Source organism: Puma concolor, chromosome D1 (assembly GCF_028749965.1).
Source record: "Puma concolor isolate L17-30 chromosome D1, mPumCon1.1.hap2, whole genome shotgun sequence".
NCBI lineage: Eukaryota > Metazoa > Chordata > Mammalia > Carnivora > Felidae > Puma > Puma concolor.
Window position 1 is genome coordinate 91,215,113 of NC_141676.1, and position 21,843 is coordinate 91,236,955.

Consider the following 21,843-nt stretch of genomic DNA (forward strand, 5'->3'; position numbering starts at 1 on the left):
GCCACTTGAATTTGCGAGGCTAGTGGCTACCATATCGGGCAGTGCAGAACACAGCATTCCCACCTTTACAGGAAACCCTACTGGATGATTCTAAGACGTGTCTCTACATCTGCCACTCTCCTTTGCCTTTGAGATAAGGCTAAGGAAGTTGAGAACTACTCATGACATTTCCCAAATCCCTCACCCTAAAAATTATGCAAGAGCCATATCTGTCATAAAGCTTCCTATGCATCAATACTCTCAAAAGAGAGATATCTGAACCTTCCACAGCCCAAGAAAAAGTTGCTCTCTTCTACCCAAATCAAATCGAAAACCAGACATTCAGAGTTACTTGGAAAAGATGAGATTTTAGCTCGTTCCAAATGTGTAAATGTTTAGGCAAGACATAGGACGTAGTTAAGATGGCGGGAGGATGAGTTTGCCCAGAACCTTCATATGATCCAACCTCACAGAGATAGACACCACTGTTAAATGAAGTGAGTTTCCTGCAAGGTGGCATTTATTTCCATTGTGTGAGATGTTCTTCATAACTTGAAATACATATTCGGGATGCTGCACCATCTCTTTACCTTCACTGTGTGGTTTTTGTCTAAAAAACAGACTCATCCTTCAACAGAGCATCAAGATCTTGGTGGTCACTTGTCTTCCGGGGCAAAGAAATAGGACTGATTTTAGCTAAACTGCAGTTTCGGAAGAACTCTAGATCACTCTCTGAACAACTCAATGTCCAGCCCCATGGACTGTGAAATCCCAATTCTGTTGGCTAGGAATACAACTCTAGTACATTATTCAACATGTTTGGAAAAAAGATTTAAGGAGAAGCGCTGAATCCTCAATCCTAAATGTCTGGATGAGCACTTTAAAATGAACTGTCAATTTCATGTTCCTTTCTTTATGTCAGTATTTAGCGGCTTCAGTGTGGGTAAAATATTGGCAAATGTTCTCCCTCTCACTTCTGGTCACATAATAGTATTTGGTTGCATGGCATAGCCTGGAAGACAGAGATACAACCTCTCCTGCAGCAGTGATGACACATGATGAGAAGAAAGACTAAGCTTGCTTTGTCTAGTCTCACGTGGGAAAACAGCCATGATTATTCCCGACTTCGACACTGACAGGGGACCATCTTTGAGACAAATTACTTCTTTCATTCTGCTGTTCCTTCACTCCCATTTAAATCAGTTAAACCTATGATGCTTCAGACAGACCAACACAACCCAAACAAATTCACAGCCGTTGCTCAGGGGAGTTCAGATCTCCAGTTCCTCCTAGACTGGAAAACGCTGCTTTCTGGAATGGGATGGTAAAGCAGAGCTTAGAGAAGGACTGAAATGTTAGCTCCGCTCTGAATGAACCAAGTTCAGACCTGGCCCTATATTGCCTTCACTCATGACCGCAGGGACACTGAGACAAGAACAGAGGTGGTGGCACAGGTGAATCAGTCAGGAGAGCCAGTGGGGCATCTGGCCAGCTGGGGTGGGGGGGGATTTTAAAACTGTTCCCAAGGGAAGGTTGTAAAAGCTATGTGTGTCATATGCCAGGAGGACTCTTCAAAAGCAGAGACAAACCTAAACAAAAAACAAACCTGAGCATTGGTTGGACAGGAGAATTTTATTTCTCTGGTATTTTCAGTTTGACACACTCTTTATCAGCAGCACAAGCCTGGAATTCCTGAGGCTGCACTCATATCCTGAATTCAGTTTTTACGTAAAACCTCCATTGATTGGGGATGGGAGTTTCACGAGTATAACAATGGCCGGATACGAGGGAGGGAAAGGAGGAGTATGTGATGTTTGGTCTGTACTGATGCATTCATAGGGGCGAGTGTCTTTATGGGCAATGAGATATGAATGAGTAGCCGATTGACAAAATTAACCAAATGCAAGTAAGTCTTTGGAATCATTAAAACCAGAAAAAGCAACCAAACCCCTGGCTTCAATTGAAGAAACATTTTTATTATCTGTTATGTACAAACACTGACTCGGATGGGAAGAAAAACTAAAGTAATAATAATTAGCATTTACCTAGCTCTTTACAGGTACAAAGTGCTTTTCCTTCTGTACTTCTTTGAGTCTTACAATCGGTCAGTAAAGCAGCTGGAAAACTTATATACCTTATAATTATTATCATTACTCTTCCTATTTTACAGATAGGAAAGGAGAAGGTTAGAGAAGTTACTATGTGGCCCAAGATCACACAACTAATAAGTTGGTTTAAATCGAGATTTTGATACTTCAAAATGGCTTACTTACTTACATGGCTCCCATGAAACCGTCTGCCACTCTCATAATGATTTTCAAACCCCTCCAGCATCTCACTGCCAGCCTTCACAAGATTTTTGGGCCCCCCTTCTTAGGCAAGAAGGACCACACAGCACACAGCATTCCCACATTACATTGTGTGAGCACAAAGTGACATTTCATAACTCAGGCCGACTGAATATTGCTAACCAGCTCCGAAGAATAATGACAGAAGGGTGATTCCTTAGTAAAAAGTTCAAACAAGGCTCAACAACAAAAATGTTGCATGATTTACAATTGACAGTAAGAAGAACCATGTAATGAGCCACTCAATAGTCAAACTGTAGCAATTCATTAAAGCCTTGCTCCAAAAAATTCAAAGCAACTCATCACTCCACATTTCTTGCCAAATCCGTGGGAGAAGAGGGTTCCTGCTAGTAGTTTTAATCCTTTTGGGTGGATGGAGAAGCTGAGGTTTAGAAAGGGAGAGTAACTGGCCCAATGTCGTCCAGTCAGCCTAAGGCCAAACCAGGAGCAGAACTGAAATTACCCAACCCCTTAGCGTTTTAGAGGGACTGATACGTAGATAGGATGAGGGGCCTCTTCTCGGGGAGCACAGATCTGCTTCGGAAGAGTCTTCCGCTAATGTGCAGAGGTGTACCCGGATAGGCTCATCATTAAACCTTTTTAATGTCTATGAGGCAGGGTGGAGGATGAGGTTTGCTCTAATTGCAGACCACTAACTCCCTCCGATCCCAAGGGAGTTGAAAGCAACATTAGCATCTGGAAAATGCCAATCCACCTGTTCCTCCTCCCATGAAACTGACCATTCAACCCACAGCGTGTTGGTGGCGTCGACTGGCTACATTAAGGACTCCTATGTTTCATGTGACACTCCCTTGAGCCTTCTAGAAGACCTGAGGTCAGAGCCACCCCTCCTTGCAGTAGTGGGCATACCTAGTTGCCCAGCTTCAGTGATAGCCCTTATTTTTCCATAGGAGTTCACCTGCACCTAGGCATCTGTCTCTCTCTTTACCCTAGTAAATGTGCACGTTTTCTGCACAATACTTAAACGTTCTCTCCTGTTTCCAATTATTTTTAACAATTAAGCATGCAAATGTCTGAGGAACATTTATTAAAATTCTGTGGGCTTTTAGGAAGGAAAAAAAGATGAACCAGCATGAAACTGAATCATCAAAGAGCTCTTACAAAACCAGCATTTTGAGCCTTTAATTGGAAGTGAATCAGAAACAGGCGTGTGAAATTTCCCATGAAATACACACAGGGTTTTAAAAATCAATAGCGGAGGGGCGGGGGCGGGGGAAAGGTGCTCTGGGCAGAGAAAGTGATGGGAAGAAATGGTTAATTACGATAAACTCCAACCCAGCCCCACTACCTGGTCATGGCTTGTCTATAAGCCTTTCTGGGGCCAAATTTGGGGAAGGATGTGAGGATGACCCTGGTACTCCTTTACCACACTACAGACCCAGTAAGTATACAGAGATCCGCCAATCTCCAGAAAGAAGGGCTTAGAGGCCCTTGCGTCCAGAGCAGCAAATCCACAGGCCTGCGTACCTTCACTAAGTCACCCTGGGAAAATTCTCCACATGCCAGTTTCCTGAAATGACACTTCCAAAAAAGTAGTCTGCTCTTACTCCCTCCCCTTTCTAGAACAGTGCAGAAAGTACAGGCGCCCCTCAAGTTCTTGCCCCTAGAGAACTCCTATGCTGCACCAAAGACCCTATTCAAACAGGATTACTTGTGCCCTTTGGCCCAATATACTCTTATTGAGGAGAATTCCAAGGCCCTTAGAAGAATCTCTACAGACAGGATTATCAGGGCTGGAGGAGCTGCAGGAGTTAACTCATGGATCTATGTTCTAGGATTCCTGATTGGTCACAAACCTGGTACAGGGCTAGGGGCAGAGTACGTGCCAGGAACAGAAAGGTCTGAGGCTCATACATGTACACGTGCAGTCCCTGCTTTTCCATCTGGAGTTGCCAAAGCAGGGTATGTGGGGCTTAGTACCCCAGTAATCCCTGACCCCACTCTCACACATTCTCCTCACGCCATATAGTTTCTGAGTTATTTTCCTCTTTGAAATACCCTTTCAATCTATTTTCATCTAGAGATGATGCATTGAGGATTGCGTTGGGAGAAATCCGTATGAATTAACAATGATGAATTAGCCCTCTCATCTTAGAAATAAGTTGCTTGCCTGGGGAGCCACATTTCAGTTTCAGTTTGTTTTCCATTTCAAATCAGTGATCTTTGGGGCGCCTGGGTGGCTCAGTCGGTTAAGCATCCGACTTTGGCTCAGGTCATGATCTCATGGTCCGTGGGTTTGAGCCCCGCATCGGGCTCTGTGCTGTCAGCTCAGAGCTTGAAACCTGCTTCGGATTCTGTGTCTCCCTGTCTCTCTGCCCTCCCCCACCATTCTCTCTCTCTCTCTCTCTCTCTCTCTCTCTCATAAACATTAAAAAAATTAAAAACAAACCCAAATCAGTGATCTTTGTAGACAAAAAAATGACTTTAGTAACATTTGGTGCCTGCATGATTGCTTAGATGCCTAGCTGGTTTCTGTGCAAAGTGCCACTTTCAATTCCCTGGGAGTATTGTAGAGCTGTAAGGAAATAAGATAGATGAACAAAGAAAGCATGAATTCATTAGGTCTTGATTACTTTGCTCCCAGAAACACCTTTATGGCAAAGGTGTTGTTTGGGCACATGAATACCCGAGTCCTACTTCGAGTCTCTTTTGCCTGGTTCTCACCTTTAGACACATCACATCTTGAAGCCTCAGTTATCTTTCCTGTGCAATGGCCTCTTAAGTTCTAAGAGTTTCGGGGAGTATAGTGTAAGTTGACAACTTGTGATATTTGCACTAGGCCATACGACAGAGAAAACAGCTAGCTCCCTTGGTAGTTCCCTATTACTCTGGATTGTGCCTCAGGGTCTTTCAGAAATAATGTGCACAGCAGGTGGCAAGGCCGAGTGGTAAGGAGTGACATGACATACTCCGGGCAAGCAAGGAAAGCAACAGCTTCATCCCGATTTCTGGAATTTCTTCTTCCACTGACGTCAATGACCCTTTGGAGATACTTCAAAGCTTCTTTGCTTAGATACATGTTTTCTAGAGTTAGAGTTTCAAACATAGCCAGAATGAAATCACTAATAAGAGGGTTTCTTTGCTGTTATGCCGAATTAGGTTAACAAAAGAGTAAACCTTAAACACAGAGGTGTTCCATGTGACTCTTGAAGCTGTGTACACGAGTACGGGGTTGGGGGGTGCTCGTGTAGTGTTAGTGAGGAGAACGGGTTCAGTTTCCCTCCTGGAATGGAATCCAACTACAACTAGGAGGACTTCAAGTGGCTCACGGACCCCTGATAATTGCACGTGAGGTCCATCACACTGCCGTACAGAATGCTGCGAAAAACTTGCAAAGACAGGTCCTCGGCCTGACGCACTGAGAATGAAAATTCTAAAAGAATAGGTTCTTCGGTGTGAAATTATGTTTGGTCCCAAGTATCCTTGGAGCTATGGTTTTCTTTGTTCTGCTAGAGGAAAAAGGAAATACATCAGGAAGCTGGGCCAGTCCACAGGAAGTCTCACTTGGGCTGATAAAAGGAACTGATGTGAGGTGGCTGTGGATGCAGTTATAAGTCAATCAGCCTTGAAATAACAAGAAATGCTATTCAGGAGAAACTGGAGCTGAAGTTAGCCTTTCTCGATGGTTTCCTTTTAACCTTGCAAAACATTCCCTCTTTGTGTTTTGTAGAAGCCCCAGATCTGTGTGTGTGTGTGTGTGTGTGTTTCCAAGTGCATGTAGTTTGTGTGTGTATATCAGTGAAAGAGAATGAGAAGAGAGCAAGAGTTAGAACAGGAGAGAAAAGGAGAGGAGAAAAGGTAAGGAAGGAAAAGGAGAAGCACTGTAAGTCAAAGAATACGCTGTTTTCTACTGAGCTACAAAACTTGGTCTTTTTTATCATCTCGTGGGCTCGTTAAAGCAAAACAGAACCTGGAGGTTTCACGGTCGCTGGCCTGCTGTCCAGTACACCTGCTAGAAAGACTGGGCAGGGACTCTTACCTGGGAAAAATACAGGGCTTAGGCTTCTGGAATAAAGGGTGGTAGAGAATTGAGATATGCCACGAATCTGACAAGTGCGGACTAAGGGTGGGGTCACTTAGACTGAAGGGCATTGCCAAAAAGCAACAAAACTTACATGGTCTTCAATAGGTGGGTTCGATCTGGAGCCTGACCTTCATGGATGTATGTGTCAATCTGGCAACGTATCACAGTGGCTGAGCTCTATGAGCTCGGTAGGCAAACAGGATTAGGTTCAAATCATTGCTTTTCCACTGTCTACCGTTATGACTTTGGGTGAGTTCCTCCACCTCTCCGAAATGGAAACAATACATACATCATCGGGTTGGTATAAGGATCAAAAGTGAGCATCTCTATAGAGGTTAAAACAGACATTGGCACACAGTAAGAGCTAGAGAAATAGCTCATATGTTTTTTTCTTATGACTCTGATTTCTCCCCCTTCCTCTTCATTGCTATCCCCTCTCAGATGGAAGGTGAGTGAGCCCCTTGCTCTTAAGTAAGAAGTAGGGAAAGACAGGCCTTGGCTAGGGCCATTGGGGGTTCATGTAAAATAGTGGGTGATACAGTTTCAAACTGAATTGGGGCCTCTCGGGGTTGACTGTGTTTTTGCCCATAGCATAGCACCACTTCCTGTTTCAAGAAGAAGAAAAAAAAGGCTTCCAGAAAACTCATTAAGAGGCTCAAAATTCTTCTTGGACATCAAATAAGTCCTCAAAAATATCGTTTTCTTAAGGGTTAAGTGTAAATGAATCAAAACCAGACGAATTCAATTTCCCTTCAATTAAACAGGATTTTTTAAAAGTCCAGGGGAAAGGCGCTTGGGGCCAAATGTGTTTTGGGTTTTAAATGAGACCAAATTTTGGGAAAGAGTGTAAGACCCCATAGCGGAGTTAGGCCCTATTCTTAGTTTGCATTAGTGCAAAGGGATTAGCACAGCTCCAGTGTCACTTGGTAATAAAAACAACCAGCTCACAGAAATTCACAAAGCACCTCCGAGAGCCCCCAGCCTTCAACTGGCCTCAAAGATCACTCTAGAATTCAGTCCCGAGATGGCAGAGAAGAGCCACATGGGCTCCAATAGAACTTCTATGAGAGGCTCACTCATCCACGCCCCCAAATAAGCAATGTTTTTGAAGCCTGTCAGGGATCAGAGTTTTATGAGCGTGGGAGCTCAAAGGAAAATTTGAAATTATACCCTCATTGGATACTCGAGAAAACATTTAACATGAGAAATTGTGCATGAATTTGGAAGGACTGAAGTGACTTGCCTAAGATCCTATCACTCATTTGTGGCAGAGCCGGGGCCAGAATTCAGGTCTCTGGATCCCAGGCTGGACGATTTTAACTCTGTATTCACCAGAGTGGGACCTAAAAGTCTCTGAGATCAGCACATTTGGGTTAGAATGCTGGTGTCTGGCCCATTTTTTGACAAGTCTGTTTCTAAAGTCCCTCTTTATTTTTTACATCCTTTTACAAAATTTTTTAAAAAGTAATATATACTAGTGATTAAAAAAAATCACAGACTACCTAAGTTTATAGTGTGAAAAATAAGTCTATTTCTCCCTGCCAAGAGGCAACCACTGTTAATTGCCTCTTGCATATTCTTCCAGAAATTGTCTATGCCTAACCATGCTTACGGGTGCCTTTTCTATTTATTTGTGTATTTATGTATATATTTATACAAAAATGGGACCACACGTTTTGTAGCTTGCTTTTTTCCATGTGAAGGTATACCTTGGGGGAACCTTCTAAATCAGTGTGTCTGGACAATTGATTTTATTCCATGTAACACTTGCACGGTGTTTTCTTATATACATCCTCCATAGCGTTTTTAACAAGTTCCTTGTTGATGGATACTCAGATTCTTTCCAACTTTTGCTATTACAATGGTACAGAAAACTTCACGTACATATATCTTTCCTATCTGAGTGGACATGTCCATAAGCCAAATTTTTAGAAACTGGAATCGTTATCAAACTTCTGTAATATTTAACATCTCAATCGATGCTTCCAATCCATGTGCCAACCAGAATGTACCAAGCTAGATTCCCCCCCATGAGATAAGGAGTGACATTTCCCCCTTACCCTTTCTTTTATTTTTTTCTTTGAGAGAGAGAGAAAGAGAGAGAGGGAGGGAGAGAATCTTAAGCACGCTTCACACCCAGTGCATGGCCCAAGTCGGGCTTCATCCCACAACCCTGGGATCGTGACCTGAGTGGAAATCAAGAGTCAGATGCTTAACCCACTGAGCCACCCAGGTGCCCTTCCCCTTACTCTTTCTAACACGAGGCATTATTTAAAAAAAAAAAACAAAAACTTTTTTTTAACGTTTATTCATTTTTGAGACAGGGAGAGACAGAGCATGAGCTGGGGAGGGGCAGAAAGAGAGGGAGACACAGAATCTGAAGCAGGCTCCAGGCTCTGAGCTGTCAGCACAGAGCCTGACGCGGGGCTCGGACTCACGGACCGCGAGATCATGACCTGAGCCGAAGTTGGGCGCCCAACCGACTGAGCCACCCACGCGCCCCAACATGAGGCATTATTAAGCTGTTTTAATCTTTGCTACACTGCACTCATAGGTGATAAGTATTGGAATTTCATGATTTTCATTTGGATATGTTTATGCACATGCTTGAAATTCTTTTCATATGCCTATTGGCCATTTCTATTTCTTGTTCTAGCATTGTCTATCATAGCAATTTTGCCTACTTTACTGCCAACTTGTCTATCTTCTTCTTATTACCTTGTAAAAAATCTTGTATACTAGGACATTTGCCTTTTTTTATATATGAGGAATATTCTTCAGTTTCTCATTTATCTTTGCCCTTGACTTATGGTATTTTTCTCTGTGTTAAAGAACTACAGCTGAGAAAGGGAGAAGAAGGCGTCGTCTCCCTGGCCGAGGCCCTGGGTTTTCCAAAAAGGTCCGTACAACAGACTAGTATCACCAAGAGCAAAGAGACAATGGAAATTATAAGCTGGATGTTACCACTGGGAAAATGTGCTTAAATTTCTTTATAGTAAAAAGCCACAAATAAGATTCCCCCAATGAATATTGCTGATCTTGGAATCTCTAATAGTCAGAGCTTAGAATCTGGAAGCAGACAAAGCTCTATCCTCTAGAAGTCTGGAAGGAACACTGTAAGCAGTGTGTTCTTGTTCTTTTACATGGAGCTCTGTTGAGCACTGTGCCCGGCTATATTATTCACTTTTGGGTTGAATGAATAAATGAAGGACTATGAATTAAGTGATAAATGCCGAAAGGTGAAATGACTCTTCAGGCATAAGAACTGAGATCTAAATATATGCGTTTATATAGATTGTAACAGCATTAACATAAAGACAACTCACAAGCTGAGTAATTTTATAATAATAACTATTTGCATTTCTGCCACACGAACAATAGTGCAAACTCATTCATTCTCAGATCTCTTCACACCTAAAATCAATGAATACCCATATAGGCAGACCCAACAACTCTGCTACTGGAATGTTAGATTCCAGTAGACATGTGAAACCCACACGTGTCTAGAAATGCAAGGTTAGAGCTCCCATGGCACCTGTAATTCTGGCCTCTTTCTTGCATGTGTGCACTGAGATGTGACACATGGTCTTTCATTACCTTGGACACATAGCACTGTCTGAGTAAATGGGCTCTGCTGTTGGGAAAACATTTCAGTTTTCCAGTCTCCATTCTCTAGGAGGTAACTTGAAAACTTTACACACCCTGGGGTTTTGATCATGAACTGCATGGCAGGTACATTGTTCCCCAAAGGTGGGAACTATCTTAAATATGTCGGCATTTTTGGTTCATTTTTGTAGGCATAAACAAATCGGAAGGTGTTGTAAAGTGGAACTGAATGACGTGAAAATGCATCTGAACATTTAATCTCTGATCCTGCTTGGAATGATGGCGCTAACCGAGTTTCTGGTTTGCTTGGGTGAAATTTAGTATTCCTAAATGAGGTGGATAGGCATAACCAAATTCTGAAAGTATGTCAGACCTGTCTGAATTTCCATCGAAATTTGATTTGAGTCTCAGGGAAACAACCTTTCCTTTTGTCTCTTCACAATTACTATCTGCTGACTCATTCTCAAAAGGAACTACAGTTGTACCCCAGGATAGATGGCCCAGTCGAAAAGACGGCTTGTGGTGAAATCTCTAGAACACTGAGAAAGAAGACACACTGACATGAGTGAAGAGGAAAATCACATTTTTATGAGATCTGGTGAAATAGAGTTTCTTTTCCCTTCCCTGACGCCATGTTTAATCAACAGCTATCTTAAAAGACGGCTGATAGCATGGTTTGAGTCTATCGCTGGCTTTCTAACCCTGTTAGTCACTTTTTGCGGCCTCTGACAAGTGATGGAGCCACCTCTTTCTCCATTTCCCAAGGAGTAGGATGAGGACAGGAAGGGTTCCATTCCTAAGAGATTTGTACTTGGTCATCCCTCTCTTCAAAATTTTGTGACTCCTCCTTTCTACACCTGAATTCTTTGTTACGACACTGAAGGTCCTCCGTAATCCAATTCCATCCAATCTTTTCACTTCTACCTTTGCCTTCATTTGCACCCGGCCCACCCACCCACCCCATCACCAAAGTATTCTGACTTCTAAGAAAGCTCCTGAACCATTTCTTCTTGTGCAAGTCCTACCGATCCTTCAAAGGTCCAGGAACCACCTATGCCAAGAGGCAAGGTGTATATAGGAAAAGCAGGTATTCCGGAATCAGAAACCCTGGGCTTGAAACCCAACTCTGTCATCTATTAGCCGTCACCTTAAATAACTTACCTAACTTCCCTGAACTTTAATTTCTCCCATACAAAATGGAGACATGGTGGTATTATCTCCCAAAGGGCTATCAGAAGGATTAAAGGCAAGTGTTTATGCAAAAAGTGTTTGTGCTTTGTAAATAGAAGGGACCGTACACATGACTATTGGTGTTGGGTCTTTCTGTGCCTGTCCAGTGGAAATGGCTCTTTCCTTCCTTGAGGCTACCATAACACTTACTGCATTTCTCTGTGTACACTCACATCTCATCCTCCTGCTCAGTCTCCAGCCCAGCAGCCTTTTTGCCACTAGCATTATATCTTGACAACACTTAGTTACCCTGCATTATAGTCATGCAAAAGGCCTTGCTGATTTGCATGCTTACTGACTTGCATTAATATGACTGGCATCAGTTTATGACGCCAGCAAGGCAAAGGTTACAGAGTCTCATAAGACCAGCCAGCTTCACACAGAAAAGGTTATTCCATAGATTGTCTAATTCTGTCAAACTTCCAAGATATTGGCTCCAAGGGTGACAATATGGGGATAGAAAAATCCCACCCATTGCCTCTGGGAAACATCTCCAAGTACACGGGCTACTGATGTTGGGTCTATGAGGTCAGTGGAAGAATCAGAGTGACGTCACTTAGTAATGCCCCCCCACCGATGAACTGATACATGAATGGAGTGAGCACTATAGATATAAATCATTAAAGCAACAGAAAATGAAGCAGAGTATAGCAAGGAAAAGACACCTGCAAAGATCTGAGGTTACTAGAAAAACTGTTATTCTGGTTGATGATTTTATGAGATTGTGTGTGTGTGTGTGTGTGTGTGTGCACGCGCGTGTGTGTGCTTGTGTGCGTGTGTGTGCGCGCGCGTGTGTGTGTGTGTGTGTGTACACAGTAGCCAATGTCCTTTGGCCTTCTCAATTTGTCACAAAACAACAAGCCAAAGATAGAAAGACTGTTTTAACTACAGGCTAAAAAAAGAAAGTCATGTTATTCAAAACAAAACAAAAACAGGATTCTAGACCTACATAATGTAGTTAATTGTCTAAAATGAATGAAAATAGTAGATTTTCAATTGGTCTGTACTCTGAAAACCTGTCTACCAAGCTATAGATAGAAAAAGACTTCTTTCAGAGAAGACGAGGATGGCCTGAGTATTGACTTACAATTTGAGGGTATGTTTTTGAAGTTTGAGGTAGGATAAAGGCCTCAGTCCATTAGAAATCCTGCCCGGCGATTCATCATCATAAAAATTTTCCCAACATTTTTGCCCCCCCCCAGGCAACTCAGTACTAGCATTAGACGACTGTTATACATTTCTAGAAGATAGACGTGGTTTAAATTAACTGCTTTTTAAAAACCAATGCCAAGTTAACTGGTTGACCCCAAACAGAAGCAGACATCGAAATCTGGAATCTTATTTAATGTGGTTGTTTTTCAAGACCTACCTACTACACAGTCTGAAAGATGAGCCAGTAAGGCATATTGTAATGCATCTGAATATATTTTACTGAAATAGTCAAATATTCAATTATTCAAAGAATTGAAATAGGAATTCAGCCCACCTGCCTCCATTGGCTATTTAAGCAAAATGCTGTACTTTTTGTTGTCTCCTGGTAATGGAGACCTTGTTTGTCTATAGGAAAAGAAGGATTTCTTTTGAAAAACAGCAGTTTAAAAATCCTATCTGAAAATTTGGGACTTTTTTAAAAAATACGGACATAATTCAAGATGGTAGTGATACATTATTCATTAAATAACAGAAATGTCTTTAAGTTCAAAGTGCTAGATACTTCATGATTTTTTTTATTTTTTTAAATTTTTTTTAATGTTTATTTATTTTTGAGACACAGAGAGACAGAGCATGAACGGGGGAGGGTCAGAGAGAGGGAGACACAGAATCTGAAACAGGCTCCAGGCTCTGAGCTGTCAGCACAGAGCCTGACGCGGGGCTCGAACTCACGGACCGCGAGATCGTGACCTGAGCCAAAGTCGGCCACTCAACCGACTGAGCCACCCAGGCGCCCCATGATTTTTCTTTTAAAGACTTCTCTCTCTGTGTTTCTCTGTCTACTTCTCTCACATACCCACTGCCTTCGGGATTCTATAATTCATGATAATGTAATGAAAGCAAATGAAATCTTCGTGGTGCCGTGGAAAGAACACTAGCTGGAGGGTTAGGCTCCCTGAATTCTCATCTTGACTCTGTCAGGAGTTAGCTGTGTGATCTTAGATAATTCATTAAATAACTCTGGGCCTCAGTTTCCCCACCCGTAGAATGCGCACATGGAGCTCAGTAATCTGTAAAGTTCTAAAGTTGCAAACCTGTAAACTTCAATTTGAATGGCAGCAGAAGCGGAAGGAAGATTTTTGTAGGAATTATTCACAAGCAAAACAGGGGTCACCATTTGGTAATTACCTGAGGCAAACAATTCGATGTGGTCATGGGGACAGATAAACTGACAGAGTCTATCTGGCCTGGAGTCCTCACGAATCCAGGCGATAGGAAGGTTAAAAGATGGGGGGCGAGGGGGGGGAGAGGGAGGCAGTTCACTCTTCAAAGTAAAGGCAAGATCCCTTTCTGAGGGCAGAAGTAAAGTCTTTGTTCCCAAGTGTTCCTCACTCTGCTGGTTCCTCTTCCGCTACCATCCTGAAGTTTCCCAACTGGATAAGCACTGTCCTGTCAGCGATGACCCATCCTCCTGGCCCCATCTGCCACATTGGTCTCTGTGCTGTTTTTCAGAGCCCAGCGCTGACCTCAACCTATCTTTCCCATTTTGCTCTCCCAGCATTAGGGGTTGTATGGTGCTGCATTTTCCTGAGGTAAAGGATGAAAACTGAAAGTTTCTCTGCTCGATTGTGGCTTTATCGAAGCATCCTCTCCGACCATCCTGGCTGATAAGACCACATCACTTTCTATCCCCTAACCTGCTTCATTGTTCTTCAGAAGGGGTATCACTCCTGGACATAGAATTATTTATTTATGCGTCTGCCACGTCTGTAGAGTATTCATGCCAGCAGGGTTTTGATACCTGTTTTATCCTCAACACAGAAAGCAGAGCCTTGGAGCATAAAAGATGCGTGATAATATTATAGTAATATTAATATTATGTTGAACTAATAAAATATGTCTTATGGTAAATCCAGACCTCTGATCTAATGCTCTGACCAATCGATCCCCACAAGCCCTATCCCCAAGGAGAAATTCAACTCATGTGCATTCAGCTAAGGTACTAAGCTTTGTTTAATCCTTACTCTGATTTCTGGCAAGGGAGCACCTTGTCCCCATTTTGTAGATGAGGAAACTGACATTCAAGGAACCGAGATGCCTCGCTGTAGGGCCCACAGCAACCGAGTAACAATTGAGAATGGACTCAAGTTTTTTGACTTGGAGTCTGCTGTGCATTTCTCTGTCTCATTCACCATGTCTGCATCCTCGCAGGTCGTTTCCCCATCTTTAATTGGGACCATGGGCATAGAATCAAGCTTTCTTGGATGGAAGAATGAGATTCAATTGAAGACTGCAAAAAACCAAGAGGCGGGTTTTGAAACCAGGTCATCTCTTGAGCAGCAACCCGTATCACGTGATTTTCAACACTGATAATATCACTGTGGGGAGCAGGGGTGGGGTAGGTGTTGTTTAATATCGCCGCTTAACTTGTGTGTGGCAGAAGAAGAGCGGAATGGCTCCTGAAAATTTTAGTATTCCTAACGTGATGCTCAGAGCCTTCCCAGGAGACATTCTTGGAGAGGAGAAGGGAACATGACACAGAAGGACTTGTAACAAGGGCAGCGAGATTAAGAATTTGAAAACACTGCGTTGTGCAAATTATGCACAGAATAAAAACCCTCTGCAAAGAAATCCAGACTCCTCTGGCATCCTGGAGCAAATACCTCCTTAGTGCTGAGACCCAGAGGTATTTCAAAAGATAGACATGCCTTATAGTTGAGGAAGAAGTATGCAGGTGCATAAAAATCACATTCCGGAATTACTCGAAGATGATTTGTCAAGGTCACTCAAAGTGGGAACCCACATTCTAGGTTTCTGTCTACAGACCTCAATCTGTATAAAACTAGATTTCATGAACATGCAGGTACATGTCCTTATGGGAGCATATAATGTGATATATTAGGAAGAGAGGATTCGAAAGTTACTACTGTAGAGCTAGTTTAGTCCCACTGTTTCATTTGTACAAAGATTTTGAAGTTCACATGGGTCTAATGGACAGTGCACTCTCACACGGAGACCAGAAATCCACGGGCCTCCCCTTGTCCACTGTCCCCTGCTAAGACAGTGCTGGAATCATCTCTGGAACAGGGTCTGGGGTACATCAAGGTCCAAAGGTCACACAGGAACAGGAAACTGGCTTTCACACACTTTCAATACCAAAGTATACACCAGCAAGTCAATTCTGCAGACTTTGGGCGACCAAAGATAACTCTGAAAGTCACTGCTCTGTGGGTGCGTCTGCATAGCCGGGTCACCTGGACAGGAGACAAGGGTGCTCCTGAGGAGGGTTTGGAGGGGCTCCCAGGCTCCCACCACCCACATGAAAAAGAAGACCTTCATTTCCATCCTTGGCATGAAGCACCAGGGTCCTTAAGCCTGTTCTCACTGCCTGCCACGCCAGTCCCTGTGTGTATATCTAAAGAGGTTAGCACATCTCGGGTACACAGACCACAGCTTCCTCCATTTGCTCAGGGCCTTAGAGGTCCGAGTATCATGGAGATATTGCTTCACTTCTCCTTAGGGTGTCCACATCAAGACCCTGGAGCCATCTTACCAACCTTCCGGATCAGAGGGAGTGCTTCTGGGTAAGGGGTAAGTGTCCTGACGAGGGGGGCGTGTTTCTAGAGCGGAGCATCCTTTTACCAAACCTGGGACACACAGACACTTGCAAGCACACGCCCGCAGGCAGAGGAGCAGGCGCAAATGACCAGTGGCCACCTCCACCCTCGCTATAGGGACACTCCTCACCCCCACGCACTTTAAATTGGAAGAATCCAGACTCACAGAGGCTCCCCTTAACCCAGTACAAGCAGTTATCGCCTCTCCAGATTTTCAAGTTCCTTCTGTTGGTGCCTTTTACCTAAGTCAGCATGTTTCAAACTTTCAGAAAAGAAAAGGAAAAAAAAAAACCTTAGAAAATAAAAACCACTACTCCACCCAAATGATAAAAATCTCTTCAATTCTCCAAGCACAACATCTTAGTCTCCTCTTAACTCAGCACTGAGCGAGAAGTTGATTCCTTTGGGTTCTGGGGAATGGCGGGCTCTGCCAGTCCCCACCTCACCAGCCTAATAGTTTTTCCAGACTGACTCCTGCTTGGTGTTGCGGGACAGCCTGGAAGCCGACTCCTGGTCCCATTCATTGCTCTCGGTCCTCTAAGGTCAGTCACTTGAGGGGGTGTCCCTCCTCCCTGCTCCCGGCCCCACTTCCCGCTTCCAGAAGGAGCAGGCAATCAACACTCCTGAAGTCTGACTCGAAACCCAGACCCTCGGCCACCCCTCTGGGCTGCATTTTGCAACTCAGACCCAGGCGCGAGGTGTGTGGGGTGACGCGAGGGAGGGGGGGTGGTGGATTTGGCAGGGCGGTCGCCGGGGATGTGGGCTCAGCGCCGGCCACCGAAGGAGAAGGGGCTGTGCAGGGCGCGGGACCCTCTTTGGGAAACCGTGGAGCGCGCCTTGCCCCCGGAGTCGGCGCACGCCGGGGCGCGGAGAGCCGGGGCCGGGGGCTGGGGCTGGGGGGGGGCGGCGCGGAGCGGGGCCGCAGAGAGACCCCCCTGCCGGCTGAGCGCCGAGGCCCGCCCGTCAGTCCCGGGGAGCCGGCAGCTCCCGAGCGCCGAGAGCCGGCAACGCAAATACCAAGAGGAAGGGAAACCAGCCCGCGCTGACATGTAAACAGGGGATTCCATCTGGAGGAGCCCGCTCAGACAGACCCCCAGACACACTCACTTGCACCCCGATCCGCCTGCAACCCATCCACTTGCCCGCCCCAGGGCCCTCCAGGCGGGGACCCGAGCTGGTGGCGGCTGCATCTCCCGCCCCCGTCGCCTTCGGCCTCGGGTAAGAAGAAGCCGGCCGCCGGGCCAGTGCCCGGCGCCGGGGCCAAGGCGCCCAGCTTGCCCGGGGGTGGGGGGAGTGATGGACCCGGGAGTCCCCGGCCCCTGCCTTGGATCTGCTCCCGGCGTCCCCAGGTTTCACGCGGACCTCCGCCCGCAGCCCGGCCCGCAGCACGTACGAGCGGGCCGGACGCGGCTTCTGGACAAGGGGTGCGGGGGGGGGGGGGGGGAGATCGCTGTCGGTCGTGAACCCGGAGGGTCGCGCCCGCGAGTGAGACTCGCCACCGGAGCGCGGGAGGAGACGGCGCGAAGCCGGGGCACGGAAGGAAGGGAGAGTGGCCACGTCTTCCGGGACCCCGGCGCCCAGCGCCAAGCCTGCCCGCTGCCTCGCCGCCCCGGCCGGCCCCGCCGCTCCCGCGCCCACTGCCCAGTCGCTTACCTTAATAGTCCCGTCCATTTGGCCAAGTCTGCAGCCGAGCCCCCCAATATTCCACACATTGACCCGGTTACAGCCTGACCTCGCAGCCCCTTCGGATTAGCCCGGCGCGGCCTCCCTGGCGCCCTGGGCCCTCCCTGCGTGCCCCCCACGAGCGCCCTGCCCTCGCTCCCCTGTGCACGTTTGTTGTTGTAGCGGAGCGAAAAAGAGACAGTTAACCGGATGAAACTTTTTTTTCAGCTAATTTTGGGAAGTGACTTCACTTTGCGAATCGGGGAGGAAGTCCTATCTCTCTCTCTCTCTCTCTCTCTCTCTCTCTCTCTCTGTCTCGCGCTCTCCTCTCTCTTCTCTCCCCTCTGCTCTCTCCCTCGTCTTCCCTCCCCCCACACCCCCTCTTCCTCCCCTCTGCTGGTCCTGCTTTTCGCATCACACACACTATATAAATATACCCGGAGATGCCCAGATACATTCGTGCGCAGCGCACACAGGATACTTGCTCCTGGGAGATAAGAGAGAGCTGGGAACAATGCCGGGGTCCACGCCCGGCGCCCGCGCCCTGATTCCCGCAGTCTGCACCCCCACCCCCAACACCTTCCCCCAAAGTCCAAAACCTTTGGCCTCCTTCCTTTTCCTGGGGCCGTTGGCCGAAGGTGGCCCTCTTGACTCATTCCCTTTCCGTTTCTTCCCACAGATAGGTTCATTAATGCTTTTTCCAGCCGGAGTAAACTTATGGGGGGGGGGGTTCAGTTTACTCGGGTTGGGGATAACCTGGAGCCTACTGCCCGGGAAGATCCGGACTCAGACCGAAGGAAACCGACCATTAAAAAAATGCATCCAATGGGAATTTTTCCACTCGGGCCCTCGGCTGCCGAGTCGCGGCAGACTCCGGGAGCTATTTCACCGGCCGACGCGGACTCGGGGCAGTTTCGGAAGGACCCCACCATCGGGGGCGAGGACTAGGCTCCCAGTGCATTGTTAGCAGAAGGGCGCCCTCCGGGCGGCGCGCCTCGGCCCTTTGCTCCTGGAGAGCTCCCGGCGCCCGCCCAGGGCCGGGACCGGCAGCACCATAGGCCACCTCTCCGCGCCTTCTAGGGTCCAACCCTTCGCACTTCACCTGGACCAGATGGCCCAAGTCCCAGCGTTCGGCCAGAGCCGCCTATGCAATGCTACTCCAAGCCCCAAGAAACCTACGCTACCGCGGGACGTTCCCTCCACACTGGTCAACAGGTCTGCAGAGCGCAGCACTCAAGATCGCGGCACCGTCATCCCCACCCAGCCGTGAGGCCAGCCGACTTTTGGCCCGCCTTGTCGGCCCCCGCCACCCAGAGACCTCCCCCGTCTTTCTGCAGGGCCGCCGCCGATCCCTCCAGTTGGGGCAGCCTCAGGAGTCCGGGGCGCAGCGAGGAGACATCCCCCCCACCCCACTCCTCCCCCAGGCGCTCTCGGCCTGACTCCCTTCTCCCCAACCTCCCAAACAGGTTACCTTGTCCACGCTCTCCAGACCACGCTTTGGACTTTTTCACTTTTATTTAAGAGTCCACCCGGGGAAGGAGGAAAAAAAAATCCAGAGGAGATCCGAGTCAATTGGAAAGAAAAAAAAAATTCAAAAGGGTGTCCACAGCGGCGAAAAAGGTGACTTATTAATTCTTTATTTCTTCTGGAGCAATTGAGCCAGAAAGCTAGCTCGCCTCCCTCCCTCCCTCCCCCCACCCCCTCTCGAAATTAGTCTCATCAATTCAGCTCCAATTTTGGGTTCGAATACAGACGCGGGTCTGAACGTGACCAGACCTGGAGTGGCGGGTGCAGCCTGCCAGCAATTGAGACTCGGTGTGCGTATGGGGGAGTGGGGTGGGGGTGGGGTGGGGGTGGGATGGGGGCCGGGCCGACCCCCCCACCTCCTGTCTGCTTCTCAATCCAGGGGTCTGCTCCGGGGCTCCCCTGGGACCGCCACATCTGGTTACCGCTAGCGGGGTCAGTCCCCCCCCCCCCTTTGCCTGGGGCCACCAGTTCTGGAGTTCAATTAAAAGAAATCAGGCTTAACCCTTTCCTCCCCTAGGCCGGCCGCCTGCCCTCTCACTCTTCCCTTCAGCTTTTCCACATGCTTTCCAGAGAGGAAAGAGGTTAAAGGGAAAGGAAGAATGAATTACATCCTTTCAAACCCCAAATTGTTTCCTTTTCAGCCCAGACTCTGCCGACCTTCAAACGACAACAGGGCTTTCAGGAGGGTGCGGGGAGACCACTTCCCACCCGAACCTGGCCAGAAACCCGGCACCCCCAGCCACATCGGCCCTCTTTCGGGCAGAAGGGATTCCAGCTCCACCACCCGGAGGCCCCCTTCCGGGTCCTGGGCAAACACTGAGGTTGCTAATGGCCACCCCACCGGAGCCGCTACTCCCCCTTCCTGACGCACTCCTCCAAGTGCTTGAGAAGGCTCCTCCGTGGCAAAAATGTAGTGTAGGTCTCTCTTCCAACTTCTACTGTGCCTGGCAAAGAGCCCGTTACCTTCACTGCACTGATCAGTACAGTCACCCCAGTAAGCCTAGCGCCCCCAATTCCTTGCAGCAGCAGCTGTGTCTCCCATTGGGAGTTGCTCAGTATGCAACTAGATTAAACTGAGGACTTGCCCTCCTGTTTTCACCGTGGAGCTCAATAGCACTTTCTGTTTCTCCCTGAAAACCAAAGCTATGGCAATTTCGTAATTTTGAAGATGGGGGGGGGCGGAGAGGGAGAGCGGAGGCTGGCGTTGGCATAACGGTCACCCCTTTGTGACTTACTGACTGGCACCCCTGCCATGCCTTTTGCTCTTTCTGAGCCCCCCCAGGAGGAGCTCCTGTCCATTCACAAGGTCCTCCACCCAGAAAGGAGAATCCCCCTCCCCCCCCAACTGGGAACAACAGCTCTCTGAGGCATTCCAGACTCCCTCCACCCCACACTGACATGCTGGTGGGCAAGTGTGCCCCACTTATGTAACTCTGGGTTTGCCGCTCAGCTCCTGCTGCTGCTTCTATTTTCAATCCCGAAGGGGGGAAAAGCCCTAACCAAACACAACAGTAAACAAGTCTGCCCTGTTTCATGTGGTTACCACCAGACATCTGGAAAGATGGTTTGATCCTGGCAGCTCACATTGTTTTCACGAGCAGCCAAAGAGAATATTTCGAATGTTTGCATTGAGACAAATTGATAGAGAGCCTGTGGTGAAGCCGGCTACAAATGAAATCTGTCTTTGAGTTGGGGAGGGGAAACCCCTCCCCTTCGCCCCTCTCTCCCGCCCCTTCTCTCTCCCCTTCCTCCCTTCCTCTCTCCTCTCTCCCCCTTCTCCTGGCATAGCCAGGGACTGGTTACCCCAGCCCACACACTTGCACACACCCTCTTTCCTGGCTCACCAGAGACTGTCCTGCCGGCCTTTCCCAGACTGGGCAGGGCTGGTGACCCGCGGCCGGTGCCTGCTACCAGCCGTGCCCATTCCACCAGCCCAGACCCACGTTCAAGTCAGGGAGCCCTCACACACAGCCAAGGAAGCGGGCCAGCATTTAAAACAAAAGCTACCAGGTCTGGGGGTGGGGTGGGGGGGCAACAAAACAACTCACCACACATGTCTAAGCCTAGGGTCACAGACAGAAAGCACGAACACGGAGGCGAGTATTTAGGAAATATTTGGGTTTTGAGCTTTTTCACTGGAACTTCGGGGCTATGACTTGCCTCGCACCATCCGCACTTGACAGTATTTTCAAACATGCGGAAGTCCTGCTTCCCGCGGGAGGGGAGCGGCTGGGCGAAACGTGTCTTGGCTCTCTCAGTGTCAGCCCTTTTGACCGGGTCAAGCCTTTCCAGACGCGACTTCCTGGGCTTCTTTGGTCCCAAGCCCAGGTTGGGGGTGGGAGGACGCGACAGTCGGAGCCGGGTCCCCAGGGTGCCTCCGGACCCGGGTCACTTGAAACCCCGAAAGATGCCAGGCCTGGCACAGCCTGTCGGGCGGATCCTTTCCCCTGCGTCCTCTCTCCTCCCCCGCCCCTCGGGTCCAGCGCGGCCTCGGCGGGTATTCGAGCTGGCAAAGGGGGGGGGGGGGGGAAGGGGGGAGGGGGGAGAAGCGGGGGCGCGGGGGAGGGACGGGCGAGCGAGCGCCAAAACTCCAGACTGCACAACTGCAGCTTCAAGTGTCTGGCCCCTCGCTCGAGGCCATAATTAATTTGAGATTTATTTTTATTGGAGAACTCGA

General features: G+C 47.7%; 1 protein-coding gene and 1 long non-coding RNA gene across 9 annotated transcripts in view; one reads left to right on the forward strand and one right to left on the reverse strand.

The window, feature by feature from the left end:
- The window catches only part of FLI1 (Fli-1 proto-oncogene, ETS transcription factor), a 130,153-nt gene that overhangs the window by 103,492 nt on the left and 4,818 nt on the right, over positions 1–21,843 (reverse strand). For 2 of the 4 annotated variants that reach the window (XM_086678689.1, XM_086678688.1), the window contains exon 1: positions 17,631–17,910. The exons of the other annotated variants lie outside the window; for them this stretch is intronic. In XM_086678689.1, the coding sequence (XP_086534815.1) occupies positions 17,631–17,689 (59 nt within the window). In that variant the 5' untranslated portion in view covers positions 17,690–17,910. Of the gene's footprint in view, positions 1–17,630; positions 17,911–21,843 lie in introns of those variants that run through there. 4 annotated transcript variants of the gene reach the window in all.
- On the forward strand, positions 15,819–20,271 carry LOC112865310 (uncharacterized). 5 transcript variants are annotated; one of them, XR_015241217.1, is made up of 4 exons: positions 15,819–15,944; positions 16,520–16,675; positions 18,720–19,259; positions 19,808–20,271. It is a non-coding gene; the product is annotated as an uncharacterized LOC112865310 (long non-coding RNA). The 5 variants fall into 5 exon arrangements; XR_015241218.1 differs by lacking the exon at positions 16,520–16,675 and adding an exon at positions 16,435–16,519 and having other exon boundaries at positions 15,937–15,951; XR_015241219.1 differs by lacking the exon at positions 16,520–16,675 and adding an exon at positions 16,444–16,519 and having other exon boundaries at positions 15,937–15,951.